General features: G+C 39.1%; 3 protein-coding genes across 3 annotated transcripts; 1 reads left to right on the forward strand and 2 right to left on the reverse strand.

The window, feature by feature from the left end:
• Positions 1-2156: 2156 nt before the first annotated feature.
• Positions 2157-8874, forward strand: slc22a13a (solute carrier family 22 member 13a). The gene is made up of 10 exons (XM_030403941.1): positions 2157-2543; positions 2626-2729; positions 3505-3659; positions 4737-4905; positions 4994-5114; positions 5676-5770; positions 7204-7418; positions 7504-7612; positions 7782-7988; positions 8101-8874. Exons 1-10 carry the CDS (start codon positions 2169-2171, stop codon positions 8156-8158), a joined length of 1608 nt encoding a protein of 535 aa, XP_030259801.1. The 5' UTR covers positions 2157-2168; the 3' UTR covers positions 8159-8874.
• A 634-nt stretch (positions 8875-9508) lies between these two features.
• rpl36 (ribosomal protein L36) lies at positions 9509-12280 on the reverse strand. Its single transcript, XM_030403942.1, has 4 exons — positions 12151-12280; positions 10830-10924; positions 10175-10309; positions 9509-9637 (listed from the first exon to the last, which is right to left on the reverse strand). The coding sequence occupies exons 2-4, from the start codon at positions 10920-10922 to the stop codon at positions 9548-9550; spliced, it is 318 nt and encodes a 105-aa protein (XP_030259802.1). The 5' UTR covers positions 10923-10924; positions 12151-12280; the 3' UTR covers positions 9509-9547.
• Positions 12281-14443: 2163 nt separating this feature from the next.
• Positions 14444-17519, reverse strand: LOC115573264 (midasin-like). Its single transcript, XM_030403975.1, has one exon. The coding sequence runs from the start codon at positions 17366-17368 to the stop codon at positions 15242-15244; it is 2127 nt and encodes a 708-aa protein (XP_030259835.1). The 5' UTR covers positions 17369-17519; the 3' UTR covers positions 14444-15241.
• Positions 17520-21260: the final 3741 nt, after the last annotated feature.

Genomic DNA, 21260 nt, shown 5'->3' on the forward strand with positions numbered 1-21260 from the left:
GCAAGAAAAATAAATAACTGTAGCTTAGGCTACTGTTTGCCTTAATAATTAGAACCCCAGCTCTGGATGCTCGAAGTTTATGCCGATGCTCTACACACAATCTGTGAAACATTAAAAATACCCTGTAAGTTTAATATCATTGGTCAGACTGTGAGTCTGAAGGAGAGGTGTGAAAATGAAGACCAAAGAGGATTCCACAGATATTAGAGATGCACAATAGTCACAAGAGCCACTAGCTGCACACAGACAGAGCTCCATAGAGCACATGTGTACAAGTGGTCTCTGCACTGGAAATTCATCTTCTTCTTGCCTTTTTTTTCTCTGTCAAATTAAAAATTAACAAAGTTTATTACATTATAACAAAGAGACATCTTTTATGTGTTGGGTCAAATTTACCTCAGCCATACAAGATAAGATAAGATGGTCCTTTATTGATTCCCCTTGGGTGAAAGTCACAGTTAACACAGCAGTACAGAGGGAAGTAAGTGGCAGCACAAGAGTAGTCTCAAAATATAGAAAGAAAAATATGGAGATATTGGAGAGAATAACATAGTCATTTGAATAAAACATATATAAAACAATTTGGATAAAGATAAACATACTATATGCAGTAACTGACCTTGTGTCTACATGACATGTGCAATACATAATAAAGTGCTTGTGCAAATGTGCAATGTGCAGGGTTCCCGAGATAATACATACCAACAGAACAAAAAACAATCAGTCTTAAAGTGACAGTGAAGTGTATGGTTGAGTCCTTAATCAGTGGAGGGAGGAGGTGTTGGGGGCTGTGGCGGTGGTGTTGTGTAGTCTGATCGCTGATGGCATAAAAGGGCCCCCCGAGTGCTTTGAGGCACGTGGTTGGATGAGTCTGTGGCTGAACGTGCTCTTGAGTTGCCTCAGCTCGGGCGCAGAGAGGGTGAGAGGGATTGTCCATTATAGCTTGCAGCTTTTCCCTCATCCTCCTCTCTGTCACCGCCTCCACACTGTCCAGTTTCATCCAACCCCTGACCAACAATAGGTTACAATGTAAACCAAGTTTACACTTCAGACCTTCAACTGGGCTCAGGATCATAATACTTTACTGGCACGGTAGTATATCTGAACATACAGGGAAATGTATCCTGGTGGTTGCATGTTTTATAACAGACAGAAAGAATGAAACCCCATGTAAAACAACACAAATTCTTGGAAGAATTCAATTACCCAATTTGTAAATGCTGAACAGTAAAATGTTTCTGCAGCATCTACTCAACGTGTTTTTTGTTTCCTGTACAATATAATGCAATATTCTCCTGTTCTTGTTGTAGCATTTATGATGCATTTACAGTGCCTGTAAAGAGGACTGACCCCCCTTGGACATTTCCCTCTTTATTGCTTTTATAAATGGAATCATGGTCAATATAAAATGGCTTTTTTGCCAAGAATAAAAATCTGTTTGACAAAATCATTTTCAAGTGTCTGGATACCCCAGTGAGTATACCCCAGTAACTGAAACTGGAGTGAAGGTTCACCAGTCAGCCTAAGGCTGCAAGCCAGATAAGACATACCCCACACATACATGCTAAAGCAAGACAATGACCAGAGTCCATATCTCAGCACAGTCAAGTATTTGTGGCACTTGTGGTCACGTGAAAATTGTTGTTGACAGGTGTCATCAAACCAACCTAAACAACCTGGAGTCAATCTGCCAGGAAGAACTGGGGACACCAATCCCAAAAGCTGCTACACATACTACCCCTAAAGATTTAAACCTGTTACGGCACCTGTAGCTGGCCTTGCATTTATTTTGCTTTTTGATTACCTTTGATAGCTCTGCTGATGAATACACCACATATGGGTTTGTAATAGAATGAATATAAATGAAAAAGGTATGTGGCGGTAAAATCATTTAGAATGCTGTTGCTGGCACGGATTTAATGATTTCCAGATGAGATCCTGTTACTCATTCAAGGTGAGCATAAAGACACGTGGTAAGCCAAACATTCTGCGATAGGCAGCAGACACCTTATACAAGTCTTGCGCTCTTCAGGTGAACAAAAGTTGAACCCTAAACAATCAATCATCCCTGTGCCAAAAAACACAGTTAGGTTAAACATTAATGGCTATAGTTCAAATGAGGTGCAGACTTTTTTCAGACCACACAAAGAAGGAGGACCAGTGCCGATATGGCTGATTTTGGAGAGATCCTGACGAGCATTGGAGAGTTTGGATTATTCCAGAAGCTCCTTCTGATTGCACTTTGCTTTCCAAACTGCTTTCAGTCCTTTTTTCTAGCAAGCCTTCTATTTGTCGAGTCAGATCCAGAGCGACACTGTAACACAGACTGGATCCTCAGGGCTGATCCTAACCTGACCACAGATGAGCAGCTGAACCTGACTCTGCCCCAGGAGGAAGATGGGACCTTCAGCAGGTGTCGGATGTTCGTCCCTGTGGACTGGGACATTGGTGACATCAGGGAGTACGGACTCAATGAGACAACAGGTTGTAACAATGGATGGGTGTATAGCAAGACCCTGTATGAAGCCACCATAGTCACTGATGTAAGTAATGAGTGTAGACAAGTGGACATTTGATAACCTTGTTGAAACATTTCATCAAAACAAGTTGATTTTGTCTTAACAGTTTGATCTAGTTTGTGATAAGGCCAACTTAGTGGAAGTGATACAAGCAGTGATGATGGCTGGTATTATTATTGGTTCCCTGGCATTTGGACCTTTTGCAGAGTCGTAAGTATATTTCGTACATTAAAGTCAAGTCAAGTCAATTTTATCTGTACGGCCCAAATCGCGTTTGCCTCAAGGGGGTTCACAATCTGTAGAGTGTATGTCGAGCTCTATCCTTAGACTCAGATACCAGCTTGATTGAATTATGGATAGATTGCAAACATTTGTGAAATGAATGGCTCACGGAGGATGTCAAGCTTTCTGTAAGTTTCATTCTAAAAATGTGGGTTTAAAAATACTGGGTTTGTGGAGTTCTTTTTATCACTCGCAGCTGATCTCTGCCTCCCTCTGACAAATCTCCTGACATATGAGAGCAATGTTGGTCCACGTTACAATGTAATTTCACAACTTTATTGTATCATCAGTCAGCATAGGTAGGCTATAATTTTGCAAAAGCTACACAAACCCAATTATGTTCTGATACTGCACTGATGCTTTGGACCAAGACATTTCTCAACCTCTACCAGACAAACACAAATAACTAACAATTCAGCATTGTTACACTGATTGTTATGTAGAGTCTATTTGGTATTGTACACATAATGCTAATGCCCAGTTCTAATGTGCACTGTCAAGTATTTGCTCTTGTGGACATAAACATTATTTAGCTACCCCATAATTTAGATGAACTAAGGAGCTAACGGTTAAAGCTACAGTACTTCTGTCATTTTCACCTACATATCAGCAACTTTTCCAATTTAATGTGTTTATCACGAGAAGTTGCTCTTAATTGATACTATCTACACAGCATCATTTTGTTCTTTTCTTTCTGTTGCAGGTTTGGTCGCAAACGAGCAACTCAAATTCCAATTGTAATGGTATTAATATTTGCTATGACAACAGCGCTATGCCCCAATGTCTACCTATATTTGGTATCCCAGTTCTTAGTGGGAATTGGAGGTGGAGGATATCGAGTTAACTGTGTTATACTCGGTATGTATTCTGTTTTAAACATGGTTAAGATATTTTTATGGAGTCTAATAAAATGATTGATTAAAATGATTTCACCTGAGAGGCTACAGCGATTAAAATAAAAATGAAGCAATTAGTCAGTCATCTAAATAACTGCAATTCGTTTTTGGGATCTTTCTTTTGTCAAGTGTTAACAAAACCAAATTCACAGAAACAAAGGTACAAGGAAAAACTGTGTGTGTCTGCTCTAACTAGCCTGCTAATGTGGATTAACATTTAGCAAACACATCATTTAGTCTATTCTCAGTAAACCTTTATAAGGTTCACAGAAATGTCAGTATTTACTGAGGAGCAACAAAGGAATTAATCAGGAGCTACTTGACAGTTGATTAATTGTTTATGAGAAATAAAATAACTGTGATTTCAGAAGTATGTAGTGCATAATGATGAGTTACTAGAATTACTACATTTAAGAATCGTTTGGTAATGATAAATTCACAAATATCTGTGAATCAACTAACTGGCCAATTTCGTCATGAGTTGTTTCTGAAGTGAAACATCATACTAAGTAGTTACTGAGTAGTTTCTCATTACTTCATGATTAGCTAGTGAGTATTTCCTGGGACTTCACAATTACATCTTTAACAACAGACCAGACACAGCGGGATTCTCAATAAAAAATATAATGATTTTATTATTAACCCTAACCCTATGTACACATTGATTATGCACAATTCAAATGGGATCAGAAAATGATTTACCTCTCACCACTGACTACTATACAAATATCTTCTGTGATAAGGTCCCTTAGTGGCCCACTGGAAAGCGAGAGACTTCACCTCTCTGATATAAACTGACGTGTGACAACAGAAAGCTTGAAAAGTATAAAGCTATCATTTATGCTATATGTCTTACCAGATGTTTGGGGAAAACAAAGGCAACTGGTTAAAGGCACTAGCATAAATTTATAGTCATGTGAGTATGTAGGCATAGCAATATGTACTATTGGTTTTCATAGAGGTTAATAGAAGCACTCAAAACTTCACGTCACTTGTTTTAATGTAATGCATGACATATTTTGTATGTGTGTAACTGCAGCCACTGAGTGGATCGGGGTGTCCAAAAGATCTTTTGGCGTATGTGTGACCCTGCTACTTGGTGCAGTTGGACAGTGCATCCTCGCTGGTGTGATCTACCTCATCAGAGACTGGAGACTGGCTCAACTTACCATAGCATCTGCATATGCAGTGATAGTTATTTACATATGGTGTGCATTAACTCTTTTTAATAGTCCTTTAATGTTTTATTTGTAAATGTGTGACTTTTTCATCAGTCAATTTATTCAATTCTATCAGGTTTATTCCAGAATCAGCCAGATGGCTGTTAAACAGAGGGAGGATGGAAGAGGCCAAACAGCTGATGGTCAAGGCAGCCGCCATCAACAAACGAACTGTTCCAGCCTCTCTGTTGGAAGAGGTTCTGAAACTATGAACTGCCATATATAGCATCTCTTCTGTGCTAACAAATATTTATCTCTCCATTATTTCTAAATTATGTTTAAAGCAATGTCCTGTATGAAAGATTCAGCCTTTATGTGACAGAAATATGACAAGGTCAACAGTAACTCTGTTTGAAATAGTTTGAATCATACAACTTTAAAACTTGGACTGAGGTCCTCAACCCTGGAGTTGAGTTGGTGTTGGTTTTTCGGCTTCCTAGCAATCCTACCACAAGACTTGTAGAGTCATCATCAGGTCTTCAATCTAAATGTTTCTGAACCTCTTTTAAAAGTTCCACAATGAGGGGGATGATGAGGTTGTTTACACTCATTAATTTGGAATAATATGTTATGGCTTATTTATTTAACCCTAGTTTTTGAAAGGCGCAGTGTTTTCTTCATAACAAATGAATTACACCAAAACAGTTTGTGATTGTGTTTTTAGACAACCAGTTTTCAGTCAAATATGAATTACAATCATGAAAAGTATATGGGGTAAACATATTTCATTGTTACATTAACTAATGTCTCTGCCACAGGTTTCAGTTAAAGACACTGTGAACAAAGAAGGCATAAAAACAATTTTCAGATCGTCTCTATTGACCAGATATTTCTTCATTGTACTATTGGCGTGGTAAGTAAAGCCAACATCTCTTACCTATTCTTTTCACAAAGAATAGATGTTATTTTAAACCTTGAAATGATTACAGTCCTCTATTGACACTCGACACTAGCATTATAACATTTGATTTATAATCATTTTATTGTAGCACACACACACAACACTTAACCAAAACCTGGTATTTATAACCATTAAGGTATTGCTAATGTTCAAATAGCTAAGGTGCTTGGTTGGGCTGTAATTCAATGCTGCAGTCTGCACAATAACTCACCAGTTGTCTCAATCCTCATATCTGACACCCACTTCTTCCACATTTCTTCTTCTCCAAACCTGGCTGCAATCTTTGCATTCTTCATACCGCAGTTGTTTTTTGCTATTTCCGTACGGTTTCTTCCTAACATCTTTCCTTGGCCTAATGACTCATTTTTAGAGTGAACTAATAAAATGTAACACACTGAACTTTGCATCAAATTGGAAATGGTATGTTCTTTCTTAGTTTGTAAACAAACAGTCATACCATAAATGAACTGAAAAGGTTGTCCGTTGTAATGTGTCACAAATAAACCTAAAGTCTAATAAGGGTGGGTAGGAAGCTAAGACAAGGAAGCATGGAGTTAAATACAAGTACCTACATGATGAGGCAAAGTAACTCCACGGGATTTTAGATATCGTCCAGACTATGAGAGCCAATGATGTTGCTTGAATTTATTTGACTGCTCAGTTTAATTGTAAATGGCAACAAATTATCCCATAAACTAAAGTTAAATATGTGAATATGGCATTACATTTGTCTAATTACGGCCTGTGTTGTCTAATTAAGCCGTCATAGGTCCATATTGGTAGCATTAAATTGGTATCTCATTAGTTGTATTAGGGTAAAACTGCAATTCTAATTTATATTTATGGGATCTGATGTGGCATTGTATTTGATTTCTAACTGCATGATATTGTGGAATAGTGTGCAATATTGTAGTAGCTCATCTATTTGGTTTCTAATTAGAGTATAATTTAGTATCATGGTGTCTAAGGATATTTTATGTCTAATAAGGCATGATATGCAATTTCCAATCCTAGTTCTAGTTTGTTATAAGTTTACTTACGGGTTTAACCGGTTGTTTACTGTCTTATAAAGTATATATTATTCTTAGTGTACTCTAAAATAAAGTGTGGCCGTGAGATTGTTTGGCTATCTGACCATGGCCCTGTTCATTGTTACTATCAACCTGTCAACCAGCTGCCTTCAGACTTTTATATTCCTCCAGATTCTGTCACTTTAATCGCCAGATTTGCCTCAGCTGAGCTTCCCCACCCACCTCCATGAACGATTCAGCAGCTGTTCAGAAACTGGTGTTTGTGTGTGTGTGTGTGTGAGAGAGAGAGAGAGAGAGAGAGAGAGAGAGAGAGAGAGAGATGTTTAATTGAGTCTTTTCTTCTTGTTTTAAAAGGTTTTCTTTAAACGTGTCCTTCTACAGCCTGTACTTGGGGATGGGGAATTTTGGCTTGAGCATCTTTTTGATACAGCTCATGTACGGTGCTATTGAAATACCAGCTATTCTTCTCAACATGTGGCTGTTGGAGGTTTTTGGGAGAAGATTATTATTCATTTTTACCACTCTGAGTGGAGGACTCTGTTCCATTGTTATCCTAGCTGTTTCCCAAGGTAAACCTTTGGGTTGGGTTAGAAACATTTCAATTCATGTTTTTGGTCCTGTCTGCCAGGTCTAATTGTTCTGTTTTGTTTTTAGGATACCCCATTGCTCTTACAGCTCTAGCTGTCGGAGCACGTTTTTTCCTGATCTGGAGTTGTTCTATATGTGGTATTTTTGTCCAGGAGTTGTTTCCAACTTCTGTTCGGTGGGTGTTGAGCTTATGAGATGCATTCTAAATACGCAGTTAATCACGTTCCTAACCTACTCAGTGCCTTAACACATTCAGGCACTGAAAGGTTAAAACAATCAAACAGCAAATCTGCCAATTGATTGAATATGTGGACTTGATATCTGTTATAATGGCCGTCTTTCAGACAAACAGCCACAGCTTTCGGAAACATGTCAGCCAGAGCAGGTGGATTAGTGGCGCCATTGCTCAGCATCCTGGCCACATACCACTGGGCCATCCCCACCACAGTCTTCAGCAGCCTTACACTGGTCAGTGGAGTTCTCGGCTTCTTGCTCCCTGAGACCAGGAGGAAAGAGCTTCCTGAATCTGCCGACCAGGCTGAAGGCAACAGGTGACCTTGGCAAATATGTTCCATCGTTAAAGGAAATTTCATTAGATAAGTTGACAATCTTAGATTTCATTATTTGCACCCTGACATCTCCTATCTCTACTTTGTCTTTCAGAAATGTGACCTCCGCAAGAAAAGAAAGTGTTCCCTATCTGACATCAACAGAACTGTAGACATGTGTCTGATACAGTTTATTCTTGAAATATTCATGATGAATTTGCTTCAAACCATGCATCAATCATCACGTACTGTACATCAGTGCTCCCCACCTCAGGGTCGGAGGAGAAAAAAATATGTTTTACAAAAAAGTATTAACAATACGTCTTATTTTTCAAGCCTTTTTTCTAAAATACAACATATTTGCGGTCATTGTTTACGTTAACTGTCAATAACTGAGTTTTGAAGATTTTTAGATAATATGCTGAGACCATGATGTTTTAACAGTACAACATGAGAATGCAATTTATCCTGTTATCATAAGTTGATTCCTTCATGAATTTACCACTAAATGTACCCCTTCTCATCTCTCCTGTATGCCACACTTTGTATTATTTTTTTGTGAATAGGTTTTTACCCCAAATCGAATCTCAATGTTTGCCTAAAATCAGGAATGTACTTCCACCACTAGATTGCCTCTATGGATATCAACGCCCAAAACATAATATGAACACACCTTCGGTAACTTCTAATATACTGATAACATATTGCAACTCATAACATAGATCATTAATGCATAATTGCCTACACATTAAAACACCAGTCCTTCTTCTGTTTGTACCAGAAGTCCATAGACAGTAGCAGTCAGCATTGAGGGTGTCATGGCTGTACGGATTGTAAAGCTGGCTTGTAGTTTTTTTTATATTACCCTGTATAAATAAAATTCATATTTTAAAATCTTAGCGCTCAAGCTTTGGCATATTTTTTTGCTTCAGTCAGAAATGACTTGTATGAACATTTTCGAAACACACGGCTCTGTGAAAACCTTTCCTACTTAAGACTTAATTTTCATATGAGGGACATTTTTAATTAGAGCTTATTCCTACTTTTATATTGTTCACAAACATCAGAACTAAGATATTTTGGACATAAACATTTGCAGGCCAGGACTCCAGTGGAACACCTGAATAACATCTAATTATGGGCTCAATAAGAGACAATATAGCAATAAAACATTAGTGGATACTGTTTAAACATGTGGTGCAGTCTTTCTCAAAGCAATACAAGGAAAACAGACATTGCCAATTGTTTCTCAGAAACATTGGAGAATTCCAACAGCCCATTCTAGTTGTAGTTAGCTTTCTAAATGTCATTTGATGTATGCAAATTCCTCCAGGCCAAAGCTGTACATCTTGTGCAGAGGCATAAAATACAAAATAGAAATAATTTGTAATAATAATAATTCTGACATGCTTAATAATACCAATTTAAATGGATACTCCCACTACTGTTTTGGGATTAACCTGTGCCAACAGGGACCAGCTGACTGCTGACAAATCAGCGAAAGCAAAAGAAGCCAGACCATGTGGATTTTGTAGTTTAGAAAACTTTAATTAAGCAACAAATTAGTCTTTCTTGGCAGCAGCCTTTCTCATGGCGGCCAGAACGTTGCTCAGCTCCTCTCTCTTTCTCTTGGCCCTGATGTGAGTTCCAATCTGGGGAAGAAACATAGCAACATTAGGCTGAATCCTTTCACCACCGTGTGAACTGAGGTTTCTATCTGCAAAGCTTCATGTCCACTAACGGTGCACAATGCTTTACAACTGCTACAGTCTCACCACTCACTGCATCTGTATGGCCAGACGAATAAAACTACAGATACCAGAGTACAACTGTGTACATACAAACTGCAAAATCAATTATATAATATTATCAAAATGGCAATATGGTTAAGTGCGATATCACTGTAGGAGAACAGTGTGATAAAACACTGTCGAGCTGCAGAGACGCCCTGGTCTACAACTCTTGTTCACCAGATTTGAGAATGATAAACATGTCACATTATGATCAGGTGAAAATGAGGATTGTGCAGCAGGGACAATCATTCCACACAGTTGTGTGTGTATATGCATAAGTCTACTTCCATATCTAACACAGATGAGAGATGAAGTGAAAAACGCAACTGTGGCCATTTACCTGTTCATATTCACACTAGCATGCATTTTAAAGAGCTGACAAAATTCAAAACTTACCCTCTTCTTGATAAACTTGAGGGCTCTCTTGTCCTTTGACACCTTCAGCAGCTCCATGGCTCGCCTCTCATATGGAGCAAACCCGCACACTTCACGGATCATGTCACGCACAAACTTGCTGTGCTTGGTCAGACGCTGCAACGGAATAACAAGATGCGTTAAGAAAAATGTAAAAGGTGCATTCTCCAAAGTTTTATAAATAGATAAACCAGATAAAGAATACTTTCATCAATATCTTGGTTTCCCCCCTACACAGCCAACACTAAAAGATGAGCCTTCAGCGATAAAATGTTGCTTATTTTACCACAATGCTTTATGTTTGTTGACATTTCCCCCCACATCAAGGTACACAACTCTTGACATTGTATGTTTAACAAATCTCATCAAGACAACAACAGGCATTTTTTTTCATGCTTTTACATTCCATTTGAACTAACACAGACAACCAAACCTGCAATTATAATTATACTTCTGTCAAAAGTTAGTGTCACCACTCTACTAGCTCGGCAATAGAGAATCATAAGTTACCTAAAATGAAGACTGGCTGGATGTTTTTATAGCAGCAGCATTCTGGCACTAGATGACACAGACTGACGACCTGTGGTCGGCTCTTTTAACTGTCCATCACTACAGTCAGTTAACAGCAGGTACTCACCCCGCGACGGCGGCTGTGTTTTGGGGCAGTCACATTCTTGGTGACTGGGTGGCCTTTGTTAAGGCCAACGGCCATGGGGTAGCGGATTCCCATTTCTGTAGAATAAAAAAAAACAACAATGTTTTTAACTCATGGTCTAGTCCAAATATTTTTGGAATACATACATAGTTCAAACTTTAGTTAACATTGTCAGTCAATACTGCATTGTAAGCAGCAATTATTGTCTACCTTTTCTATATTGTCAGTGCCTGTTTATGTATCAGTATTAATCTCTCTTCAGGGTAGCATGCCAACTCTAATACTAAAAATGTCAACACAAACTTCAGGTTGACACTTGCCAATAATGAAGCCTACACGGATTAAAATTGCTGTCTGTTTCATCATTTCCAAACAGATCTCAGTTTCTGCCCATCCTGACAAACACTGACTGAAGACTTTGAGCATCTTCACCTTGAAGTTTAACAATCCACCCAATTTCAGCCAAATAAAATACTGTTTACAGGTTGACATGGGACCAAAACACAAAGGGCTCCGTTTTAAGAAATACCTCTCCACATGTGTACATGGCCTAAATAGGGCATCAGTCATTGACTATTGGTTGCATCCCCAGATCCCCACATCTTCTCCTGACTCAGTGCTGTTTGGAAACTCAGGTGAGTGGCACTGAACAGCCACTGTTACAGTACAACTTTAAATAAATACAATAACGAGCAATCATCCATGAACTAAAACTGATGCAGCCATTTTGTTCCCACGAAACTGGCATAACAGTAAGAAATCTTCAGCTCAACAGCAGTCCGTGCACTTTAATGAAGCACCATGTTATCTACTATGACCCGAGTTTCTTTTCCACTGATATAAACTCGTTTCTGAACACAGCAGCTGGTGTAAAGCATTTATAAACATGTGTAAGCTGTATGTTGTGTTTCCGTCATGGCCACTTGCCGATAAGATCCTTCCCCCGGACAGGTTGGATGCTAAAACTTGCCCACTAACATTCACTTCTAAAGTCTGAGCTTGCTCGTTCCTAATTTTTCTACAGACTGACAGACGGTCTGTGGTTGCTGGCAACAACTCGTGTAGATTTCAGGAGGTTAGTCGTCGCCGCAGTATGCTGAATGAACACAGGCAGAGACGCTGGCTAGCCACCGACGCGGCTACAAATGTCTACTTTTTAATTTATCGTATGGTTACAATACTGGACACAGATGTTAGGTGAAGTCAGTAACCTTGATTCAACTTAGTTTATTCGGCAGAAATCGATGGATGGCGAAGATTATGAGTGGATTTAAGTTGATAGTTCTCAGCACCAATGTCTTACCTGCTGCTGTCTCTAATGGCGGTCGAGCCGGAAGGACTGTTTTCAGACCCGGAAGCGATATATATATTTTTGATACTTGAACTGTGCCGCCAGCTGAACAGCGCCCCTGTCGGGCTGGAAGATGTTCTGGTGTGTAATTATTTGCTGATAGTCGCTTGTTCTTCTACATTATTACAGATAGACGCAGCATTCCAGTCATCATTACATATAGAAAAAGTGTTCCACTTTTCTTTTCGTTATCTGTTACAGCTATTGAGTAATTGAGATATGGGTATTTTACGGTATTGTTTTAATGGTCGCATATATTCATCAATATCTCAAAAACTATAAATGCTGACTGTTATCATACAGTTCCTTCAAAATGCCAAACACTAATTACCAGCTGTTTCACTCACTTCTTATTTGTTTAAACTCAACTGAAATAACATCATCTATCAGAGCATAAAAGAGGCTTCAGGCGACCTCTAGTGTCTCTGGGAAGAATTGGAGCAGCTTGGAGAACTAGGAGGAAGAAGAAGAAGAGTGAGAGCAAGAGGAGGAAAATGACAAAGAGGGAAAAATTCTATCCACACAATTCTGGTTTGAATGTGGCAGTATCAATCATCATTTTAGAGTCTGAATTTATGAAGCTGGGTTGCGAGTTTAGCCCAGTTTATGTGCAGTGTCTCCTATACTGACACAATCATTATGTCAGTGTAATACAAGCCTCTTGAAGGCCCAAAAGTATACTTATTTTAGTGTTTTAAAGTCATCTCTCACACAAAGTGTTTAAATTAATGGTCTGTGAGAGATATATTCACATGATAGGTAACAGCGAGACATAGTTTTGACAAGAGAGCACATGGTTTTCAGTGCAAGTGTTTAATTTAGCAAGAGTTTTGACAAACATGGCTAACTGTTTTAGGTTACACTGCATATTCAGTAAATGTCTTTAAACAATTGGGAACACTGTAATAAAGCTGTAACTAATGATTTTATTAGGATGTTATCAAATTGTTCCAGATGCAATTGTTATCATAATCATCAAGCACTGAAACAGTGTGATTTACCTCAGTCTCAAACTTGGCAATACTGAAACAATAACTCTCCTTCAGAATAGAACGTAGACATATTGCATTTGCCTAATGTCAGAATGGGATTTTGTGAAACATATTCCTGTTACACAAAACCAAGGTAATTTTCTAGCAGGTGTAAAAATAACTATATGATATTCACCTAATGTATTTTTCTTTGAGTAAAATAGACCAAGTTAACATTGTTCAAATGCATTTTTACTTTTATCTGTACTGCACTAATACTATGCTGTGCTGATTTTATCATTGTTGCATACATTAATATACCTTCACAAATAACTCACTCATGTGCACCAATAAGAAGACACATTTAAATTGCTTTTGTATTTACTAATTATAAATAACCCAAGAGCATGACAGCAATACAAATAATTACATACAAGATAACTTACATGTTAAACAGTAAACACTACAAGGATGTGATATTTCCACATTTCATTATCGGCTCGCTGATATCACTCGTCCATCCTTTGTCCTTGAAAAACAAGACCTCCCCAAACACTGCCAGCTGTTCATACATGTGTTTAATATGCAGACTGTGTTTACTTGTAACAACACATAATTCATCCAATCACATCATATGTTTAGACTAATGTAGACATTAAGAAAATGAAATGGTATGCACAAAGATTTCTAACCCTTTTCTTTCGTTTGCTCATGCTGCCACATTTGACATTAACTGAGCTGTCATGCAATGAGCAAAACATGTATAGACAGTGTGATTAAGATTTTTTTTAAATATCTAAGTAGGGCATAATTAACATGGTAATATCAATTGTTGACAATAAAATCACTGAAAATCATTCTGAAAATGCTCTAACATTTTGAATAAAAATGTATAAATCTTTATTTTAAAGGCTGCTGATACCAGATAATATCACTTTATAGAGTAATTAACTGAAATGCATTTTCAGAAAAGTAGTAGAAGGTTCATTTCTATTGCAAAGAGTTTTTTGAAAAAATCAACAGCACTCTATTGTCTGTATCGTGAATCTGAAGCTACCACCAGCAAATAGATTAGCTTTGCTCGTTGCAATCAAACCGTTTATGTGTGAAAGCATCTTAATCCTGTGCAAGAAAGCGAGCGTTATCCCCAAATGCCAATCTATTTGCTTTAGGAGCCTAAAAAAATAAAGGCCTGGCCTGGAGTTAAACTGTATGAGATGCTGGTATTTCCATTTATTTAAACTTCAACGGGTCATCAAACAAAACTGCTTCAGTGCTCAAATTTGAAATTTTATTACAGATTAATTATCAATCAATACATTCAGAACACAGAATTTTTATATCACAATATTTCCTGGTCAAATTACACCTTATTATTATTCTCGATTCTTTGAGTTTTTAACTGTTTATTCATGAAAAATCCCTTGAAAAACAGTTAATAGCAAACGTTACGTCCGCTGCTTCTCTTCATGTTATCTTTGAAAGAAAATCATGTCATGTCATGAAAAACATTAATTTTGCAGCTGTAATGTAAAGACACATTTTGTATTTACCCCACAAATTTGAACTGAAGTACATAAATGTCACAGATTGTGTTTGATACAATTTTTTTTTTTTTAAAAAGCAATGTCAAATGAAAAAGTATTAGCTGTGGCTTTGATTAGTAATTAAATGTTAAGTGGTTATCAAATCAATTGGAATGCTTTGCAAAGACACCTTAAAGGCACACTATGTAGGATTTGTCAGTTCTGTTTGTAAACACGCTTGTCAACGTAAATTGTTGAGTCTCATTAGCAGGTCAAACACAGATGCTGGCAGATGATGACTTAACTTGAAATGTGGGCATTTACTGTAACTACCTGGTAATGGGTCTCAACCATCAACTATCCTTCTCCACTATCGCCCCGGAACATCACAAACCAGGCAAAACATTGAAGAAGACACCGTCACACACATCTAGTGGGTCATTACTGCTAATCAGAACAGTCCGCATTGTTTTTTCAGGAAAATCCTGCATAGTATACTGTAAAACTATGATGCCTTATTATTACCATGTAAACACATTCCTGCAATTACCCAAGTAAATCATCCATCCAGCTACTACTTGTGACAGTATTTTCTGCTGGTTGCTCTGTGCTGTCTGCAAAGAAATTCACATCACTCGGCTCAGATGCTGGCAGCAACTGTGGCTCTGCTGCAAAGATATCGTTGGCAAAAAGATCCGTCTGAGCTGAAGGAGCAGCAGCAGAGGACATATCTGAACCAAACAGATCATCCAGTGAGTTAGAAGTGCCTGAGGTGGATGAAAGCAACACACCTGTACCATTTGAGATGTCACTTAGTCCAAAGAAGTCATCGGGAAAGGCAGATGTTTGGTTTGTTGTTTGATCAGACACATTCACAGTAGGCGACTGAGTGAACAGAAAGTCATTTGAGCTGAATATGTCAAAGTCAGTGCCTGAGGTTTGATCCTCAATTTGGTTTACGGATGCTGTCTCAGGGACAATAAGCTGATCAGTCATGCTGAGCACTACTTCGTTCTCAGTCGGTATTGACTGAGAGTCAAGCAGGCTAAAAGTATCAACAGGAGCAGATGACAAAGCTGCGCTACTCAAAGAAGATGAAAATATATCAGCGGGGGTGTTCGCAAAGATCTCCTCAGAGTCAGACAGAACAAAGAGATTAGAGGTATCTTGAGGAAGTTCTTGATTGAGATCAAGAAGTCCTGCGCCGCCTCTTTCTTCTACGTCTGATGCATCAAGCAACTCATTTGGCTTTTGAGCAGATTCATCAGTATTTATCTGAATGGCTGAAGGCTCAACAGAGGCTGAACTGACACAGTCCCCAAAAATGTCATCATCAACTGGAGCACTCAAAGCTTCACCTCCACTTGACTCCTCAGATACTGAGCTCACTGACTGCACAGTAATGGGAGGACCAATGACAGATGGGCCTGTAGCCTCACTGCTTTGCAAATGTGATTCCTGATCATCTGTCGGACTCGCCTCAATTTCCTCTCGAGCTCTAGAGTCATTTTGTGTTTCACTTGAAGTACTGAGCAGGTCGGATGGCTCTGAGGATGTGCTTACAGACTCACTTGTGTTACTGTCCAGTGTGTTGGGCTCAGCAGAATGTGACTTATCCTTTGTATGCTCCCCAGCCTCTTGTTCCTGAAGCGGAACTTGAGACATGCCGCCTTCTTTTTGCAACTCTTTCATCACGGCCTCCTTTACCTCCTCTGTCTTTTGGTCATCAGCCTGTGCTTTCTCATTTCTGTCATCTTGCTTAGCCACTTTTGTTGTGTCCTCTACCTTCTCTGAGGATGACTGAAAGAGTCTTCTTAAGAGTCCACCACCAGGTTTGACATCTGTTTTCTTGGCATCTTTTGGGACTTTGTCAGCTGAACTGACACAGTCCCCAAAAATGTCATCATTAACTGGAGCACTCAAAGCTTCACCTCCACTTGACTCCTCAGATACTGAGCTCACTGACTGCACAGTAATGGGAGGACCGATGACAGATGGGCCTGTAGCCTCACTGCTTTGCAAATGTGATTCCTGATCATCTGTCGGACTCGCCTCAATTTCTTCTAGAGCTCTAGAGTCATTTTGTGTTTCACTTGAAGTATTGAGCAGGTCGGATGGCTCTGAGGATGTGCTTACAAACTCACTTTTGTTACCGTCCAGTGTGTTGGGCTCAGCAGAATGTGACTTATCCTTTGTATGCTCCCCAGCCTCTTGTTCCTGAAGCGGAACTTGAGACATGCCGCCTTCTTTTTGCAACTCTTTCATCACGGCCTCCTTTACCTCCTCTGTCTTTTGGTCATCAGCATGTGCTTTCTCATTTCTGTCATCTTGCTTAGCCACTTTTGCTGTGTCCTCTACCTTCTCCGAGGTTGACTGAAAGAGTCTCCCTAAGAGTCCACCACCAGGTTTGACATCTGTTTTCTTGGCATCTTTTGGGTCAGTTTTGTTTGTTTTGTCATTTCCACCTGATGTGAAGAGCTTAGACAAAGGACTCTTCCCTTTGGACCAGGACCCAAGTTTGGCCTTTGGCTTTTCAGCCTGTTTTGCAGAACCCTTCAGAGAATTTACTCTTGCAACAGGCTTTCTCTGACTACCACCACTGTCTTGGTCACTGGATGATTCAGTCTGTTCACGACTATTGTTACTTTCGAGGCTGGCCACCTCTCCGCTCATATGTTCTGCAGGACTATGTGCAGTACTTGGATTTTCTGATTCACACGGGTTGACAGAGTCTTTTGGGATGACTTGGGATATCTCAGGTAGCTCTTGTTTCACAACTCTCTCAGTTTCCGTCAATCTCTGACTATCAAGTGATTCCTCAGCCTTGTCTACACCGCCATTCAAAACTGTTACATCAGTCTGTGAGATGTCTTGACTGCTCTCAACTTCAACATCAGACTCCTGTTTCGACACATTACTCTTATCTCCATGGCATTTATATTCAGTGATTTCAAGGTACGCCTCACTTTCACTCTGTTCTGTGCTGAACTCAAATGACGAATGGTCAGAGTTATTTTTGTCCCTGACATCTTTTAAATCCTTGGATCTATTTACTTTGTTTTTTTCAGTTTGATCTGAAAGCTGCATACAGCGCTGTTCATCTTTGGCTCCTGGGGGCTGATGAGAGGATAGGTCATACTGAGTAACATCAACATCTGAAGCAAACCGTACAGACTTCCTTGCTTTGTTTGGATAAGCGCCCAGCCTGTTAGATGGTGGACTGTAGTTTGTTTTTGAGCTGGGTGCCACATTTTTCTGCTCTGTTTTTATGTTTGTGAAGGTAATGCTCTTTTCTTGGGAGAGCGAAGGAAAGTTACGCACTGTCGGAGAGATGTTGTCTCTGAAATGCCCTGCTTTGGTTGGATCACCCCTTTGATTCGTTTCCTCTGAGGTCAACTTTTCAGTTGAGTTATTGCTCGTTTTAAATCCTTCTTTGACCCCTGAAACGAAGGAGCTTGACAGTGTTTTCACTTTATCTTTCATTTCTCCAACATTTTTTATCTTTAATTGGTTGTTGTCTGAAAAGCTCATCCTATGAGTAGATGCTTTGCCAATGTCAGGTATCTTATTTTTCACATACGTGCGTTGCTCTGGATTAACCCCTGCACTCTTTTTCTCCGGAGGCCAGCTTATTTTAAGTTTGCCCTTAACATCAGCACCACTTTTATATGTTGGCTCTTTGGCAGACGACTTTGGAGTAAACATACCATCAGAGAACTCTCTGGAGCCGTCAGACGTGTTTAAGTTGCTTTTTATAATTTTGGGAGAAGACATGGCATCTGGCTCATCTGTGCCTTTCTCTTTCTGAAGCCACTGGTCTTTATGCTGCTTGCGTCCAAATCCTTCATCATAATTTCCTTTTCTTTTAAAAAGCTGCTGGTAGTGAGACATGCAGTAGAACTCTCCATAAAGAGATGAGTAGTTGTGTAGGCTGCAATAAAGTAACACATAAACACGTAAACAAATATTGCATGTATTCAATATATTGTTTCATTTGTCAGTTGGTGTTTAATTTGTGCTAGATCAGCTGCTGTGTATGATTTCAGTGCATTGATGATTTGGAATAATCACAACATATCATCTCTGATAATGTTTTTGCTCAGCATTTCCAATCTAAGAATTTCAGCGTAATGATTTACAGTATTGATTAGTGTGAATATCCTTTTATTGTATAATTGTTGATTTGAGTCTTTTTATCACGCTGTAAAAAATATCTCACCTGAGCTTCTTCTCACAGTGTTTACAGCAGAAGCAGTTCCTGTGCAGGATAAGTTTATTGGCCACCATTTTTTCCATCGGATAGACTGGTGTCAAACAGGCAGAACACATTTCCTTGGAGGGTGACTTGAACTATGATGATAAAATAGATAAAGTTTAACATAAGTCGGATTTTGTGCAAAAACATTTCAGGTCAAAAACAGTAGGAGGCAGAAAGAGAGGGCTTTTGAAATGACGTTAGCTAGGAAGCTGGTAGCCTGGAGGTCAGAGCAACAGCTACATGGTCAAGTAGAGACAGAGAGATTTTGCTATCATGTTGTCATACAACCAAACGATGGCAGCTATCATTGGATGGAAAGTATTTCTGTTGGCAATACTTGTTTTGATAACTTAAAGCAATGTTTAGACATTTTGCGAAATACATGACTTCCAGGAGTCTCTCTTGTTGCTTAGCAACTTTTAAAGCCTAGAAGAAGACCAGTCCGACACATATTCTAAATGGCAAGTTTCTGGTTGTGCACCATCATTTTGTTAAACCAACAAGATATATTGTGTGAATTTATGTGCTTTAGAGACATTGGTAGGTGGATTTTGTTGTCTTCAGATTGATCACGGCACCCTGCTTTATCTTGTTACCAGTCTTTAAGGTTAGCTAGTTGTTTATACAACTTTGATGTATAAACTACATTTGAACACCAAGAAGGGAATAAATGTATTTCCCTTTTAAGCATAGTTACTTGTTGCTTTTTCCAGAATAATTTAGAAAATGTCTGAAAGTTCAAAAGTTCTGTGACTGTGAGCTAACCTGCTTGTAGCAATCTAGCATGCAACACCAATGGTTGTTGTTGTTGATGTGGTAGGTGGTGAACATTAAGCTCACTTCAGGTTTTAAATGTTTGTAAAATAATAATGAGGAACCAGTTTAAAGAATAGAAATCAGTTTTCACAATCACTTTTTTTAAACTGTTATTTATTCGACAATTTACACAACTGAACAGAAAGTATCAACTATATGCTTCGCTTTAATAAAAGAACTTAACACTTTTATCATTTGGTTACTGTATAAAATCTATAAGACACATTTTTTTCAATTAAAAGTCAACATTTTCATGATTTCGAAAGATCAATTTTGTGACTCACAAAATCTTTTCATGAAAACAATGTAATAAATACACAAAATTAAGAGAGTGGGAAATGCACTTTGAGTCGTCTTTAGTGCTTTTCCTTTGGTTGGCTGAATGTTACAAACACTGTCCCTTCCTCTTTGCCATTTCTCTGCGCTTTATCTTCAAAGGGGCGACCAGCTCTTCGAATTAATGGCGATGTCATAACTTCATATCTGGGTGGACTCCCAACTACTTCAAACAGTGCAGATGCTTTACTGTCAGACTGTTTGGTGACAAATGTTGAAGTCACAGAAGAAACAAATACATTGCCAAAGCCATCAGTCTCTTCGTATGTTTCACTGACAGTCTTTGTGCCGATTATTCCTGCGGGTTGCTCTGGAACACTTTTCACCTCCAGCACACTGACTTTGCGTTGTGGAAGCCTGTCACAAGACTCCTTTCCCAGATCAATATTTGCATCGAGGCAGCTTTGAGAATTGCCTACTGGTTTGGGTTTAAACGTTGACATGGGGGACTTTGGTTGTTCTGCAGGCCTCCTGGCAGCCGAGTGAATGGAGATAAATGACGGGGAGGACTGGGAAGAGGACTGTCTGCTGAGTGGCTTCGTGTGCACCTGCCTGGGCACTTCTTGTTTAGAAGGACTTGAATCCGAAACTGTCTGCTTATTCACGTCAGAAGGCTCCCTGGTATGCCCTGATTTGGCCTTGCTTGACCCAATACTTATTTTCCTGATGTTGTTGGCAGGCTGGAAGTTTTGCTCAGATTTTAAAGACTCATCAAACAGTCCTGACAACCCTGCAATGTCAGCCTCAGATTTCAGATTAGAGACGGAATACAAAGCTTTTTTAATTGTCTCTTCAATGTCAAGAAGTTTTGCTAAGGTTTGTTCCTTCAGGTCCATTATTTCTTTGCTTGCCTTTTCCAGATCTTCAAACGCAGTCTCGACTGAGGAGATGCTTTCTAGATCATCGTCCTGTGCCACTACTTCAACTTTCTTTTCCTCCGCTTTACGTTGCTTTGCATTTCTACTCGGTGTGACCATCCAAGCAGGGACATTGTCGTACAATGTCTTCAAGGAGCTAACATCTGCACTGCTGGTCTCTCCCTCTATCTCTTGCACTTGAGACAGGATTCCTTTGAGTTCCTCTCGTTTCCTCAAATTTTCAAAGATTTCCATTGCCGCCGTCACATTTCCTGTCATGATCTCCTCCTTGTGCACA

The sequence above is a fragment of the Sparus aurata genome, chromosome 21, assembly GCF_900880675.1.
Source record: "Sparus aurata chromosome 21, fSpaAur1.1, whole genome shotgun sequence".
Lineage (NCBI taxonomy): Eukaryota > Metazoa > Chordata > Actinopteri > Spariformes > Sparidae > Sparus > Sparus aurata.

Excerpts from the sequence above, each read along its gene's own strand:
- slc22a13a (XM_030403941.1), top strand. The coding sequence starts at position 2,169 with ATGGCTGATTTTGGAGAGATCCTGACGAGCATTGGAGAGTTTGGATTA. Across the intron at positions 4,906-4,993 it reads GTGATAGTTATTTACATATG|GTTTATTCCAGAATCAGCCA; the intron begins GTGTGCATTAAC and ends CAATTCTATCAG. Across the intron at positions 7,989-8,100 it reads GACCAGGCTGAAGGCAACAG|AAATGTGACCTCCGCAAGAA; the intron begins GTGACCTTGGCA and ends TTTGTCTTTCAG.
- rpl36 (XM_030403942.1), bottom strand. The coding sequence starts at position 10,922 with ATGGGAATCCGCTACCCCATGGCCGTTGGCCTTAACAAAGGCCACCCA. Across the intron at positions 10,310-10,829 it reads AACACAGCCGCCGTCGCGGG|CGTCTGACCAAGCACAGCAA; the intron begins GTGAGTACCTGC and ends ATTCCGTTGCAG. Across the intron at positions 9,638-10,174 it reads TCAAGTTTATCAAGAAGAGG|ATTGGAACTCACATCAGGGC; the intron begins GTAAGTTTTGAA and ends TTTCTTCCCCAG.
- LOC115573264 (XM_030403975.1), bottom strand. The coding sequence starts at position 17,368 with ATGAGCGGAGAGGTGGCCAGCCTCGAAAGTAACAATAGTCGTGAACAG.